At 38.1% G+C, this 16,687-nt stretch overlaps 1 protein-coding gene across 6 annotated transcripts in view; it reads left to right on the forward strand.

The window, feature by feature from the left end:
* UNC5D (unc-5 netrin receptor D) overlaps positions 1–15,966 on the forward strand; it is a 520,162-nt gene extending 504,196 nt beyond the window's left edge. For 5 of the 6 annotated variants that reach the window (XM_058525192.1, XM_058525193.1, XM_058525190.1 and 2 more), the window contains 2 exons: positions 918–1,096; positions 13,202–15,966. In XM_058525192.1, the coding sequence (XP_058381175.1) occupies positions 918–1,096; positions 13,202–13,406 (384 nt within the window). In that variant the 3' untranslated portion in view covers positions 13,407–15,966. The remainder of the gene's footprint in view (positions 1–917; positions 1,097–13,201) is intronic. The other variant, XM_058525195.1, reaches the window with a different exon arrangement.
* Positions 15,967–16,687: the final 721 nt, after the last annotated feature.

A 16,687-nucleotide genomic window follows, 5' to 3' on the forward strand; every position in this document is an offset into this window, starting at 1 on the left:
ATCTCTCCCTTGATCAATTCGTAGTTGACTGATTAGGGACCTTAATTGCAGCTGCAGAATCTCTTTTGTCATGTAACATATCATAATCATGGGAGTGATTCAATCAAATACTTTGCAGGTCTTAAAATTCTGTTAGTCCACATAAACTTATCAGCAACCACTCCAATCTGACCAATTTCTGTGTGATTTCATGTTGGCTATGATGATTTAATTGCTGTGATGTACTGAAATAACAAGTTCTCATTGGACAGCTCTAAATCAGAAGCCGGGTGAGCAGACGGCAGGCCTGCACCATTCCACAGACTAGTCTAGATCTCATCCCTGACTCATGGCTGGCTCATATTTTACCAAAGCAATTTATTCTGAAACAAGATCAAAATATTTACAATAGAATCACACAACTTTAGGAATGGGGGAAATGCAAACTTTAAGATGATCAACGTACCATCAGTTCCCCTTTATAACTCTCCTGACAAGTGGCTTCCCAGCCAGCTCCTTTGATCAGCCAATCCATCTTTGGTTAGCTCTACAAGAGGGTCTTTCCTTACACTGAACTGAAGTGTGTCATTTTGTACCTTCTTCCTACTGATTGTAGATCTATCACCGAGAGGCCAAAAAAAAGGTACAATTCTGCTCTCACCTGACTTAACATCTCCTTGGATGTTAAGAAGCTGATGATTGTGACTCCCCTGAGTGAAGGGTGTTGTAAATTTCTAGTACACCATTTATTGGGCTACTAGAGAAGTTATTTACTGTTTTAGAAGAGAGAGGTTCTTGTCAATATATTTTATTGAGTCCATCACAACAGGCAAGCATTTTGTGCATGTATGTTAACACAGATTTTCTTGAAAAATAAAAACGTTGATCAGTAATGCTTCCACTAGGATCTGATCATGCTTTCCTTATTTTGTTAACAGAGTGAAAGAGAAACCATCACTTTCTTTGCACAAGAGGACAGCACTTTCCCTGCACAGACTGGCCCCAAAGCCTTCAAAATTCCCTACTCCATCAGACAGCGAATTTGTGCTACATTTGATACCCCCAATGCCAAAGGCAAGGACTGGCAGATGTTAGCACAGAAAAACAGCATCAACAGGTAATTGAGGGCAACTTCTGAAAGAGGATTTGACTACAAGAGCTTTGAAAATTAAAGTGGGTTGGGTGTATCCATGTGGTTTCCGCCCCGATATCTTCCCTACCTTGGGGTAGCCTGAAGCATTATTTAACCCTTAATGGGTTTGCTCAGCCTGCAAAAGTGAATGCCTCAATATAAAGAAAGGAAGTTTGAAGATGATAACTCTCAGGTCTGAAGGCAGACGGCATTAAACAAGCAGAAGTTTACCTAGGCACCGCGAATGAGTCTGCTGCTTAAATGGCCACTACTCGTTTCTGTGCTAACGTTATGGTTGAGTTGAGAGTAGAATAGAGAGATTCATAATGGGCTTTATTACTTTAGATGAAAAAAGCAGATGTGATGCTATCCAGAGCAGCACTGATGGGGCAGGCAGGTTTTGGCTCAGCTTGAGGGATAACTAGCAGGGAGAAGGCATTGACAAATCATATCTCCCCTCTCCCTAATCCACCCTCATGCCCCAGAATGAATAGAGAAAAGACAACAAGATTGCCAGAATCATTTTATTTCCTTTTCCTTTGGTACTTTTGAGCAAAGCCTTATTTTCTCACTGTTTGGCTTGGTCTGTCATTTCCATTTTTCGTTCTTTATTTTCACAGACATCCTACCTGACTCTTTCTTCTCTGAAAGGGAGGTAGATGTCTGCCAAGAAAGGATAGAGTGACGCTCCCTGTTTGAAAAGGGATCCAGAATCCAAGAACATGGGACCCAATTAGAAAGCAGTCAGGCTTAGAAAGGAAAATCAAGAGAGAAGATGTTGCTGCAAGAGAAAAAGGAATATACGGAGACAGGCAGGCCTGAAAAGAATAGGTACATTCTTGGAAAGGCATACATTGAAAATGAAAGAATACAAAAATGTATGAGCGTACAGGGAAAAAAAATTAGGTTGACTATCTTCCAGCAACTTTGACAAAGGATGAGGTATCTCGTTTATAAATCCATGAACACCATGACTATGCCAAGTTCAGTTTCTGAGCAACATGGGAACAAGAATGGAAAACTAACCCAGAGAACAGAATTTGGTAAAAAAAAAAAAAAAGAGCAATGAGCAAGGACTCAAAAGATCTGCAAGGCATCCCTGGTTCTACAACCAATACCAGTCTGCCTCCACACATCACTTACCATCCCCATGTTTCTTTTTTTACAAATGCGCTTCACAGAATTCGAACTACATTAACTCTCTAATCCATTCTGGCTGTAAGAGTTTATGATTTTTAATTAACTATTTACAAGAAAATAATTGCCACAAAATCTTTATGTACCCATGGATGCTGTCATTAATTTGCTGAATGAGTATGCACATGTTCTTGCCTTGTTCCATTTGATTCTCTACTTACACTATACATAAGAGAACTACAATGAGTGCCTCCCAGGTCATCGTTTCTAACCTTGCACAGTAGGGAAAATGCATTTTATACTAGAGATTAAGGTTAATCATCTTTTGTGTCTGGGCTATATGGAGCTGTAAGTGGCCACACAGGAGCAGACTGCCCTCTCCAGTGTCTGGGGTCACAGAATGTGAGCACTTAGTGCGCCTTTTTGTTTCCTTGCTTTTGTTTTTTCCTAAGATGCCTTCTCCAGGAAAGCCTAAATTTCCTTGATATAAGAAATTCAAACAACCTACTCTATGGAAAGTTTCAAACACCATGTCCAGAAAATGTTGATTTTCAATAAATGTTACTCTTTGAATTTTCATAATCAATAGCAAATTAGAATAGCGTGAATACGTGTGATCTGTTTTTATCTTTAAATCTTATTGAATTAACGTATTCACCTTCAGTGAATGGTATTTCCTACCTTCTTCTTTATTCTCTACCTTAGTTCTCCAAAAGTAGTCTAACCGTGGAGTGAGAATGATTTAAATTAGAGGTCAGCAAACATTTTTCTGTTAAAAAACCAGGTAGTAACTAGTTTCGGCCATATGGGATCTGTTGCAACTACTCAGCAGCTATTCAGCTATGCTTCTGTAGTGTGAAAGCAGCCAGAGAGAATACATAAATAGGCATGGCTGTGTTCCAATAAACTTTCTTTACAGAAACAGGTAACAACTCATATTCGGCCTACAATATGTAGTTTGCTGACCCCTCATTTAAGTGAGTCTGCCCTCGTTTAGTAGAACTTCTATAGGATCAGTTGCTTCAGTCAGAGTAACATCTGGAGCTGAGGCTTCTCATCTGGCTCTGCATACAAAACTTTTAGTGGGAGGGGCACACGATAAGGTCCTTTTCTACAGGCTGGTGTGGTTCCAGCAAAGATGGCCACCAAGATGTTCAGAAAAGCAGAAAAGGAGAAAGACTACTGAAAATCACCTTGCACCATGTTAGCTAATTCTATTCTTATTTTGCAAAAATTGTCAGGTTCCTTTTATGTTTTCATTACTATACCAAAAATATATCTTCTCCTACATGGAAGAAACATGTGATAGAGATGAAGGGGATTTTCAGATGTAATTTATCACAATTTCCTATTGCGTCATCTCAAATCACAGGTCTGGGCCTCTTATGGTTACAAATACTATAATATGGAACTGATCACCAATGTATGTTAAAACATAGAAATCTGATGTTGTCAATATGCCAGTGTTATTGGGTAAGAAAGCTGTTCCACAGCTTGAGATTTCATCATCTCTTGGATCACAAAGCACATAGTCCATCTTTCTATTGGAGAATTCACCTACTTGATCTTGTGACAGCACTTTTACCTGACTCTCCCCTCCTTTCAACTTCCAAAAGTGTTAAAAGCCAGCAAAATAATAGCTCTCAAACCATGAAGGAAGAGTTTTCAAAGAGAGTGGAGGGAAACAGTTGTTTTTATTTTGTTGCCAGTGAAAACGTTCTCTTACCCTCCATTTGGTAAATGCAAATGTCACTGATGATAATCTGCCTTTTTCCAAACAAATTTCTGCTTAGATCTGAATAGGAGAGAAAAGACATGGAATATAACGTTAAAGGCTTAGCAATTGATGAGAATGGGAGAAATGTCAGAGATGTGCGCTCTAAGGCGGCAACACAGGTGGCCTTGCAACTTGCTCGGCATCTGGATCGTGCTAAATAAGCTACACAGCCTAGCAAAGATTGTCATAGATAACAGTCGCAATTATAGATTCTGTGAGCAAACTGTGACTATTACTCAGAGTCCATACTTGCTGCATTTTAAAGCTGAGATTGCACATTTGTTCTCTAAATTCAGCTTCAATAACTCTCCACTTCAATGCTCTTGTCCACATGCGATTGGTAGGTGGGTAGGGCTGAGAAATAAGAATTGAGTGCATAGCAGTAGGTGGTGGAGAGCATTGCTGACGACTAAACATATTAAATAATATTATAAAGTAACTGTTTCAGCTAGAAGTAGTCTCCCACATCTAAACTCCAATAGCACTTTGTATTTTTATGACACTTTTTTATTTTTTAATTATTAAAAACCTAGATCGTACCATCTATCTAGGAAATTCAATAAATTTTTCTTGAATGAATGACACTATCTTATACTATTTGATAGTATACTTGACCTTAAAAGCTTGCCTCCTAATAAATAGACTTGATATGAACAAGCATCAAAGGATTTTGAAAGTTAGTCTCAAAAGAAATCAGGTTACGTGGCTTACATTATGGAGGATTCCTGTCTTTTGTCTCAGGTCTTAGACGGTTCTCGAAATTCTACCATTAGCTCATTCTTCTTTAAGGCCTCATGATTTTCATATTCCAGAAACCTTGTGAAAACGTAGCCAGCTTGACCAAGTTGCTATGGGAACAAATGCTGGATCAAGTACATGAGATATAGGAGGATGAATAGAAGGGAAGCAGCCTAAATGGAAGAAAGGATTCCAAAATGGAAAGTAGCAGATAAATTACATCTTATTACCAGTTTTTTCATAATAGTATACTTGTCTGAAAATTTGTAAGCACTGCCAGAGAAACATATTTCTTATTAGTCAGCTGGTTAAAATAGTTCAAACATATTTTGGATGTTAGTGTTCCTGGGTGATGGTGGAGAAATCATGAAGAAATGAAATTCTTCAAACCTCCTGGCTGATAAGCAGTGCTATAATAACTTTTTTTCCACCATATCTTTTAACAGGACCTCTAATGAGAAGCAGAATCTTGTCACGTTGAGGTCATATCCTTTCATTCCTTCTGTCCACCTTATTAATTAGATGCACAGGAACAGTGAAATGGCCAGAGGGCAGTGGGAAAGGACAGAAGAAGGTCGCAGGGCAGCTTATTAATCTATCTCTGAATAACTGTTGAGAATCCACTAGAAGTGGAACAGCCCCAGTGCCAGCTTTCTTTTGGGGTGAAGGAAGAAGGGAGGAGAAAAGAGAGGGAAGAAGATGAGTACAAAATATATACAGAATGCCTGTTTCACAGGCAGACCAGTAAGGATGGCCACTCAGTGATCAGTGAGACTAGATACATTCATTCCTGTGTTTCGGGGATTCGCTATGATTCCACCAAACTAAGCTTTCTTGGTTCTTCAGGCTGGAGACTAGAAAACGCATCCTAATCTTTAAATATAAAAATGGATGTGAGGCTGCCATTCCCAAAAAACAATCTTCATGACTCTCCTGCGGAGAATTAATACCTAGGGAGATAGCATTACATTGATCCTTGGAGGCAAAATATGATGAAACCCAAATCAGATTTTCTGGTTCTGGCCCAGTGGACTTAGGCAGGGTCTGAAATTTGAAGAGCCCCCACAGTGAAGCCCCAGGGACCCAACCCAGCAAAGTGGTGGGCGTGTGGGCTTCATTCCACATATGTCAATGACTCATGAAACTGCCCACTAATATGAAGCTGGAAACAGATAGCCCTAGGACAAGCTTAGCCCCGAACAAGCTGATATGGTTTGTAAGTGGCAGGTATCCATCCTAAAGGCAATATGGAAAAGCAGCTTTTTATGTTCTTCCAAGAGAACCAAAGTCTTGCTCCCGATTGTAAGCTCCTGGGGGTGGTGACAAGGGGGGTTGTATTCCTTCTAGGTAAGGGGTGAATTTGTGCTGGTCTTTGAAGGAATGGGTTGCCCTCCTTTAAGCTAATGTAGTTTTCAGAAAAGATGGATATGCCAAGGCCCCTGTATAGCCTGTGTAGTCCCCTTCACAAGTGCTGTCTCAAAAAAAGTGTAAAAGCTGATAATGTTTCAGTATGCCTGTATATGATGTTCTCATAATTTGAGAAAATGAAATTATAGGAAGGATTTTACCTAATTCATTAGAGTGTCCTCTAAGTGATTAACTATTTCTTTTCAATTATTTGAGGTTCTATTGAAACTTATATTGAGTATTTAGCAAAGGGAGAGGTATAAATATTTCACCCTTCCTCATTCAGGATTAACACTGTGATCTTGTCCCTTGAAACAAGTGGTGGTCATCCTACTTCACTGTCAGGATTCTTGAAAATGTTTCAACATTATTGAAGAGGAAAATTAATTTAAATGAGACCTATTTTTCCATGATATATCCCAATTCAAAGAAAAGTAGAGATTTGGTTTTGTGATTTTCATCTCCAAATATGAGAAATTGTCATAGGTGTATCCTGTCAGGAATGAAACTGGAGAATTGAAAATAGGGTCTACAATGGGCTTTATTCTCATTTGGCAACTCGCAGGGGGTCCTGAAGGCTCCAGGCCTTTAATGTTTTCCAAAGAAGGAAGAATCCTTGCTATTCCCTTTCAAGAACCAGATGAGGAATAGACAAAACAAAAACTATGAAGGGAATTTTATTGCCAAATTAATTGGCCTAAAATAATTAATGCATTCTTAGGGTAAGACAAAGCATATTGTTTTCAACTGCCCGTATCCTTTCCTTTTGGGTCTGCATACCAGCTTCCCTTCATTTACAGGCACAGGGGGCAATAGGCAGAGGTTACATTATGGTGCACATCTTTTGCTTATTCTTGAAAAATGAAACACTGACTTGCTTTATCCTGAAAGCTACTTTGTTGTTTATTGAGTACCCAGTGAGGCTGAAATTTGGGGATGAAATCTTGATGAACCGGCCAAATGCTTATGGTGTGTCCAATTACTGCTGTTCAGTATAAATGGCTTTTCTCTTCTATTTGCATTTAAAGAACCATATGGAGGGTTGGTTTTGGTCACATAAGAGGCTTTTATTAAATGAGACAATTAGGATGATAGCAAGGATATTAATATTTTTTTCATTATGACTACATTTCAATTCCCTATTTGGTACTATACAGTAGGATTGTGCACCGTTCTTGTAATGATGTTTCCCAGTTTATTATAGGCAGCTTAACTTAGTTTTCACTTTTTATACTGCCAACCTACTCAGAAGATATTTTTAAAATATGCTTTTAATAGCTAAAAAAAAAAAAAAGTTGACTTAGATGTAAATGGCAACAGTTTGTAGAACATACACACACTTGCTGCCTCATGTTAGAGGCGCAAGTGCTGCTTCTACTGGAAGGTGTTGGGTGAACTCCTAAATTCCCAATGAAATGATGGCATGTACCTGGTGTGAGGTGTCTTCTATGCTAGGGATGTTACACCACAGCTTAAATGTGGTCCCCTACTATATTTCAGTAGGAAATTCATTTCTACTATTAGTCACAAGAAGAGCATACGGCTTGCTAATAAGTATATCAGCCCCCTGGTAGCATGGTTTTGAGAAATTAAAATAAAAGCTGTGTTATCTGGAATTCAGAATGAAAGGGAGTCCCTTATTGGCCACGCACAGAGTCCCGCTACAATTTCAATGTGCCCTTGGTAGCTCTTCTGTGCATTTCCCCAAGGCTAAAACACAGAGACCTGTGCCTCCCTCCATTACTGTTATCTAATCTCTTTGTTAACTGATTAAGTCTTTAGATGTTACTAGTCCCTAATACATTTGCATTTGAATACTGCTTTCAAGTATACTAAAGAGAAGGTGGTATCTCTAAATTCATATTGAATGGGCACCTAGCCACTTCTCTTTTTCATAAAATTAACCCTGTGTTGCAATAGTATATAAAGACCTTATATGGCAGAATTTTATCATGGTTCCTCAATTCTCCTCTCCTCTTTGTACCCCAAAAAAGAAAATGGAAGGCCTCATAGCTCCTTTCCCCAAATCCTCAAATCTAACCTAATTTTCATTATTAGTTTAACATGGTCATTAATTTAAAGATGTATTTTGAAAACTGAGATTCTGTATAAGAATTCGGTTTTTGACCCATATACACCATTATAAGTTGGCCTGTGTCTAGCTTGCAAAATCGCTTAGATAAAGATTCATGTTCCCAATTCTGCCCTGGCTTCTACATAAAACATGGGATTTTATCTGGGGATAGGGGAGGGAAGTGGGGAATTCTCAGAAAGATGAAATTAGTCCTGGTAATAAAACAACCCCCACCCCCGCCCCAAACTCAAATGACTAGAAAGCATGTGGGCTCAAGAAAACAAAATCAAATTTAATAAACCATTACTACTCAATGAACTCACATGGATAAATTCATTCAGCTGTCTTAGTATGTTTTTTTACAGTTTATCTGTACTCTTTCAGCAAGAGTTCTGAAGGAAAAGATAAAGTCATTGAGTCCACAGGGCTTAGAACAAATGAATTAACTTGAAGACATAGAATGACTCTAAAGTAAATTCCTAAAATTTAGAGAGTAGATAATCTTATCTGCATAGTATGCAGCATCTTTATGACACCACAAAAAAAAATAAATCTTATTTTTCAAAATTACCTCAGTCGATCAGAATTTGAAAAGGCTATGACAAAATGTTCCCCGAAGTTCAGTGCATAAAAAGTAACACTTGGAAGCATCTAAGATCAGAATAATAAACATTCACTGCTTTAAACACTTTTCAAAGAGAAAGAAAAAAATTAAGTTTTATTTTGAGGCATTCACTTGAATTTCAGGACTATTGCTTTTGCTAAATGTTCTGATTTCAAAAAGAAAAATCAAAGACATTCAGAAATAACATAAAATCAACTATTGCTATGAATTCCATTTTCTAGTATTAACAATGTTCCCTAAACTGTGTGTGCATTTACCTGCTGTATCCAAACACGCCAGCATTATTACAAAAAGAACTGGGTCACATAGTTTAGAATCACAATGATTTCAAAAGGGTGATATGGAGATAACCAAATGGATATATGGTATGCAATTTTCAAAAAGTAATAATACACACATGTAAGCAGTAAAATAATTCAAGTATCTTCATGAAATAGCCTATTGCATTAGGATTTTGGGGTCTTTTGTATACTAATTTTTCTGGTGTAGACAGGTAAGTGTAGTTTAATAGGATGTCTGTTTATCACAAAGCTGATTGTATCATATTTAATAAGGCTGACGTGCCCCGTATGTATCTACTACAATTAAGTAGAATTTGAGATTTGTATGTGTTATGCTGAGTGTGCTTGTGTAAATTCAGGGAATAAACCTGAAACATGCTTTGGGGAGTACATTTCACTTGCCACAATATGTTCAGAGACCTGTGCCAAGTGAGAACTATATTTCTGCCTCTTTCGATCACTTAGCGTCCTTTCGTCCTGGCTGCCTTTTCTACAAATCAGGACATTTTCAGGACTTTTCAGAACCATGTGGCTGGCAGGAGTCATTCTCCACTCTGTTCCTCTTCCTCTGGGCAGGCAGACTTATGATACCTTCCCACCCCCCAGGGATTCATGAATAGTTTTAATGTGGTGCTGGGACAAAGATTCGTCACAAGCTCCAAAACATAAGTCTTTATGCCTCTCCTAAAGTTGTATTATTGCACTTTTACTCCCAGGTCTTCCTGTCATGTCTTGAAATGTCAAAGATCCCCATCATTTACCAAGGATAAAGGTCTCAGAGTGCTTGAGGCAGGATATGTAATTCGGGGGTTCAGCAACTTTAGCCCTGTAGCTGCTTATTTTCAGATGAAACACAAAACAGAAAGTTCAGTCTAATCTTCTCTCCAATAGCTACTACCTCTGGAAACCTAGTTTGGGTTATAAGACAGCATTGCATAGTGGACCAGCACTATGGCTTCACCTTCTGCTTTTCTATAGCCCAGGAGTGAGAGTGGCTTTAGGATTTTTAAATGGTCAGGAAAAAAAAAAAAAAATCAAAGGAAGAATAATATTGTGTGACATGTGAAAACTGTATGACACTCAAATCTCGATGTCTAAATAAAGTTTTATTGGAACACAGCCATGCTCATTCACTTAACGTATTGTGTATGGCTGCTTTTGCACTACAACGGCAGTTGCTGCTGCAGAGACCATATGGGGCCACTAAAGTCAAAAATATTGGGGCTGTCCCCGTAGCCTAGTGGTTAAGTTTGGCGCACTCTGCTTCGGCCACCCAGGTTCAGTTCCCTGGGTGCGGACCTACACCAGTGATCAGCCACCACGCTGTGGTGGTGACCCACATTCAAAAAAAAGGCAGATTAGCACAGACGTTAGCTCAGAGCAAATCTTCCTCTAGCAAAGAGAGGAAGATTGGCAACACATATTAGCTCAGGGCGAATCTTCCTCAGCACAAAATAAATAAATGAATATTTTCAAGAAATTTACTATCTGGTCTTTAGAAAAATAGTTTGTCAACCCTTGGTATAGAATAAAGTGTAACATTGGGGTTAATAGGATCACAAGGATTCCAGTCAATCCCACAGGATAGTAGTCCACTGTATAGCAAATACAAAATATAAATCCTCAATGAAATGATGAGAAATTTGTGCTGAATTTATTGTTGTGCTTGTTGTCATTATTTTTTCTTTCTGAAATGACAGTGGAGAGCATAAAGAATTATTTACCCATGCCAGGTATAAATGTATGCCCATGGCCATTATTCTCATAAATTACATGCAAAGAGATTGTCACACAGCCCACCCGGAGTCCACTCAGACCTAGTCTCTCAGTTTGCCTCTTTCTCAGCTGTTCCTTCAGTCTGTGTTCTGCCTGAATATTTGTTGGGGTATACCAATTTATTTATAGACTTGGAAACATAATGCAACTTTCCCTACAAACATCTCCACACAACCAAGAAGAATATTCTTGGCAATATTCAAAACAAAGTTCTTAAATAAGAGAGCTAGGATCCCTTCACCTAACCCAAGCAAGGTTTGCTTTGCCACTTCTAATAGTATAGAAATAAATAACTATATTTGATTTCAGGGCTGGGGGCTGAGGGGGAGAAAGAAGGAAGGAAGGAAGGAAAGAAGAAAAAGAAACTAGAGAACATTTTTAAGCTGGCCTTCCCCCTTTCTCAATAAAGATTCATACATAGTGGAAAGTGTATGTAGTACTCTGATATTTATGCTATTTGGCAACCAACTAGCTTTAAACAGCTCCTTAAGACCTTTGAATAAAATAGCACTTTATTCACTCACAGTTGTTGTGTGTGTGTGTGTGTGTGTTGCTTGTAAATGATAATGTGCCCTTTAAAGCTTGCCTTCTCTTCCAAGTGCTCTTCGCTATGTGCATCTACTTGGTGATTATATGCTGAGTATGGTGATGGAAAGTAATACCATCCCCAAAATAGGCAATTCTTGGTTCATTCTGGAAAATCTTTTCAACTCATCAGAATTTTACCAGAGGTGACATTTCTAGTCCTGCTGTAAAAGTATCTATGAAAATCTGTGACCTTTAATCCTTTGTTTTGTCTTGGTCTTCATCATAGCAAAGTTATTGTCCAAAAGGTTATCGTTTGTTTTCATTGAAGATCCCATATCATCTGAAAAAACCTCATAGCAATTAATTACTCAGTAGATGGATATTGAATACATATCTGTCATAGTGTTATGATAAGTGCTATTGCAGAATCAGAAAGTTATTGGCTATGATCCTTCTCCAGATGTCTGGAGACACACTGGGAAGGCAAAGCTCACACACATGAAAAATATAAGAATTTTACTCACATGAAAATTGAAGCACAAGCATAGAAAAAGTTCAGAGAAGAATTAAATCATTTTGAGCAAAAAGGAGATGAGAATTGAACCAGGCATTGTAGGAGTGTAGGGTCTTGATAAACAAAGGGTAAAGAGAGGAAGTGGGTATTCCTAGTGAGCAGAATAGATTGAATGAAAGCAAGAAGCAAAGTATTACCTAAGTCAGCATTAATGGCTCAAAGAGCAAAGAAGACAAAATACAAATATATATATATATTGCCATAGCTTGGGTGAAGCCAGACCAGAGAAGGCATTGGAAACAAGTAGAGTAGGTCTGATGATTGAATAAATAGAATGCAGTGTGTATTAGAGAGTTCGCAGGCATAAGGCTTTTGCTGTGATTCACACCATGAAAATGATAGAGCATAAATTAAATATAAGTAGTATGAATGGAAAGGAAGGGTAAAGCTGATGAGTATGTCACAGAAAGAAACAACATAAAGGGAAGACTGAAAAATAAATGTCCTACTGTGAGAAATTAGAAAGATAGTTGTAATTACTGGCACACTTGTTATAGTTAGGTTGGGGGCCAATTTAGAGCGTGGAGATTATATAAATTCTGATGCATTGAGTTAGAGGAGTTGGAGAGACATCTAATCATATCTAAATGGTCAATTCTAAGGTCATTTAGCAATCCCTAGCTCACCTTAACCTATAAAGCTGGAGGTACAGATTTAGACACTGTCCACTTGGAGCTGATCACTACTCCATTTAGTATATGATCCCACTGAGGAAGGAAAGAAGAAGAAATCAAAGATAAAATCTTGACAGCCCTTATGTTTACCAAGGTAGAGATAAAGAGAGGTCAGATATTTTGAAAAAATAGGAATGAATTACATCATCACATAAGGTAATGAAATACAGCTTTTCAAGGGAGTGGTCAAGAGGAAAATACACACACACATACACACACACACACACACACACACACTCACACACAGAACTCAAGGAAGGTGAGGACTAAGAAAAGACTCGGAGGATAAGAAGGTCATTGGTAACATTCCAAAGTACAGTTTCAGTTGAGTGTTGAGACACAAGCTAGACGCCCGCCAGACCTGCCTTAGTGGAGCTTGCTACTCCTATTCTAATAATATCCATTACAATTCATTTTTAATTCCCTTATAGTGATTTTTATTTGTTCCTTTCTATTTTCATTTTGATTTATTATTTTTTGTTTATTTAACTCTGTCTAGGAATTTATCTTATTTTGCTACACAAAGTAGCCCCTCTGCTGTCATTTTGAACCTGTGGGAAGCTCGTCATCAGCACGATGGTGACCTTGACTCCCTGGCCTGTGCCCTTGAAGAGATTGGGAGGACACACACGAAACTCTCAAACATTACAGAATCCCAGCTCGATGAAGCCGACTTCAACTACAGCAGGCAAAATGGACTCTAGTCCACTTCCTCTCATGAGACAGAGCGACGGCCAGCTTCGGGACATTTGCTTTAAATGGGAAAGAAAGAGGCAGCTTTCTGCCCAGTGCCATTTGGAGAGTTCAGCCTTCATTTACAATCAGTGAGAATCCCTGGTTGAAAAATTGAATTTTATATAGGTAAAATACGTTAATAGGGAAAAGCAGAAGCTCTCTTAAATGTAAGAGGGCTCTACTGTCTCCTCTGAATCCACACTTGGGTTAACACTTGATGAACTTCTCATATTTGGAGTGGCAAGGATAAAAGAGAGGGCATATCTAGAGAAAAGTCACTGAGGGAAAAGATGAGCTACAATAAAGCTGGGAGGGCCGAGATTGAATAAGTGCATGTTTTGTAACAGGTTTTTAATGATGTGCCCCAAAGGGCCAGCTGATTCTGGTATCAGATTGTCAGAGTCTTCTACCGACTGGCATCTGTGATGTCAGCGATCATTGTAAAACTGGCTTTTAGAAGTAAAACAGGGTTGCTAACCCATTTGACTTCAACAACGTCAAGGAGGGCATTTAGAATTTAGAATCTGACTACATCACACCAGCACCAATTCCCTATTTATTCTAGCCACTTAATGGAAATAAGATTGAGAGGTTAGATAGACCACAAACTGGTTCTTGCAGTGTACCCCACCATCATTTTCTCCAAGGACAAATCTACCCCCATTCTTCTCCTTCTTTACCCATTACAGTAGAGGAGAGGTTTCAAGGAGCATAATTAGACTTTTCAATATGAAAATTTACTTCTTCTAGCTCAACAAACCAGGACCATCTCTATTCCCAGCTAAGCCACTCAAAATACAGAGTGCTATTAGAACACAGCTTTATTACACGGATTTGGAGACAAAAGTGGTCAAATCAGATCCAAGGAAACAAAGGAACTGCAGATGCCACAGGCCTCAAATAAGCTGTAATTCTAGGATGCAGGTGTTGATCTGGTTCCCCAACCTTGTTATAAGGGGATGTGGGGTTTCACTGTACTTTTCAATCCAGGTTCTTGAAATTTTCTAGCCTTTTGGTATTATGTTATCACAAAATCTTTCCGTAGGGCTATAGGTCTTCCTCCTTTTGCCTCTTGGGAAATTACCAGATAGTCTTTGCTCTAAATGATATCTGAGTCAATAGACCTGAGGAATACCTCTACCACAGTGTTCCAGAAACCACACGCATTGTTCAGGGAGCCTTCAAGCTCTGATAAGTCAACTTCACCAAGTATGCTTTCTCTACAGGACCATTAACATATTACTTTATGTTTTAAATAAAAGACAATGACATTGTGGAGAAATGAAATCCACAGATAATTCATGACCCCTGTCTTAACACTTTATTCCATGTTTTATCCTATTAAATCATTTCTGACAAGCTGTCCTAGTAGACTAAAGACGAACAGCTCTGCTCCTGCTCGTCTTCTGGTGGATGTTTTAATTAGCTGTCCATAATCAGGACAACTGAAGTCAAGGACCTAGATTAACCACAAGGCTTATCAATTACTTAGGGGTTGGCTGTTTTAGAATAAAATAAAAATAGAGACTGGGGGAGGTGGGGAGTACTTGGCAGTGGGTATATGGTCAATTTTTTTAAGCAATGTTTTTGTAGATCCCATGTAAAAAAACAAAAAAATGTTGTGAATCTACACCTAAGTGAAAAAGACCTAAAGATAGGTTGAATTATGATACCATGGGTAAGGCATTGAAGAACTCTTGAATGTGTTGGCCATTTTCTCTAACGAATGTATGGTATATATGGTCCCCTGTATTTGATAAAAGGCTGTGCTACATGAAATTCAAAAGCATCTTGCTTTTCTCAGGAACCAAAGGCATATTATCTAGAACAAACAAATCCCCTTAGAACTGTCAAGCATATTTTCACAATACCATATCTAGATCAGGAAAACATCCTTTTGCTAGTTTGATCAACTTGTTTACTTCTTGGAGGGAGCAAGAGAGAGAAAGCATGAAAGTGTAAATCATTTGACATCCCTGATACAATTTCTGAAAGAGAAAGAAGTGGAAGTGGATGGTCAGTCACCCAAAATAAACTCGAGAGTTGATTGGCATGGGTGATATGCAGAAAGAATCTGCATTAACTGTTGAATAGTAACTTGTAGAAAACACAGTATAGAGCTTATGTTCCTATCCATCTTGGACGATTTTTATTTTAAATCATCCTACCCATTTTTACTCTTCTCTTCTCATTGGCCTTATAATTATTTCATCTTTCTATGAATCCACACAGATCCTTTTTAGATTTTTGATACATTTTTATATTCTAAAACAGATGAAAAATTTTAATGTTTTCCCTAGAATCTATGTAGATGCTTATTTTAAGATAATAAGAGATTATTATCAATCCCTGAATGTCTAGACTTTCCTCCCATGGATTTTTTTTTTTTTTTTTTTGGCCTGGGTTTTATAAATGCACTTGATCATCATATCATATTGAGTGACAGAGGAAGCAAATTAACACGATTCATCTCTGATTTCAGCCCAAAGTTCAAATCTATCTTTCAGTCCATTTTGCTCCTCTTTACATTTCTCTCATTTCTGCTAGGATCTTACATAGAATTTCTACAGAAATGTATGAATTCTATGGCCATTGCGTGTCAGGATTGTGCAGTATTTTACATTAGACTTACAAAGAGAACCCATGTTTGTGAGATTTACAGACCAAGATATATGTGTGTGTGTGTGTGTGTGTGTGTGTGTGTGTGTGTGTGTGTGTGGCGGGGGAGCATGAAATTGCAGATCAGATAGACTTAACTGACACTTGAACTTGTGTTACTCACTGTGACCTAAACCCTTGTTCTATTTGAATATTTGCCTGTCACAACACAAATGCCCCTCTTGAAAGAGATTTACTTGTCAGTTCAAGCACTTACTTTAGAAGTCTTATTGTCCTACTGCAAAATGAACCAAGAAATTTAAAGTGGCCTTTAATACTTGGTAGGTTACTTAAAATTTTTACAAAATATCATGCTTAGTGTCAAATCTTTCAGTCCACAAAAGCCTTTAAGTCTAATAGTCATGCTTTAAACGTGACTTAAAATTATGCCACCAAAATGTTGTACTTCACAGCTTTACCAGACTGCAGCATCATAAAGTTAATTTACAGTTTTTACGACATTGCTTGTGCAGTCTTCCTGGTTTACATTAAAATCCTTTAAGCCAAAAAGAAGCTCATTCTATGGATTTAAATGCAAACTTCATTTACCGGTACAGATTCATAAAACTCAGATGTACTCCCACAAAAATTT

Source organism: Diceros bicornis, chromosome 29 (genome assembly GCF_020826845.1).
Source record: "Diceros bicornis minor isolate mBicDic1 chromosome 29, mDicBic1.mat.cur, whole genome shotgun sequence".
Lineage (NCBI taxonomy): Eukaryota > Metazoa > Chordata > Mammalia > Perissodactyla > Rhinocerotidae > Diceros > Diceros bicornis.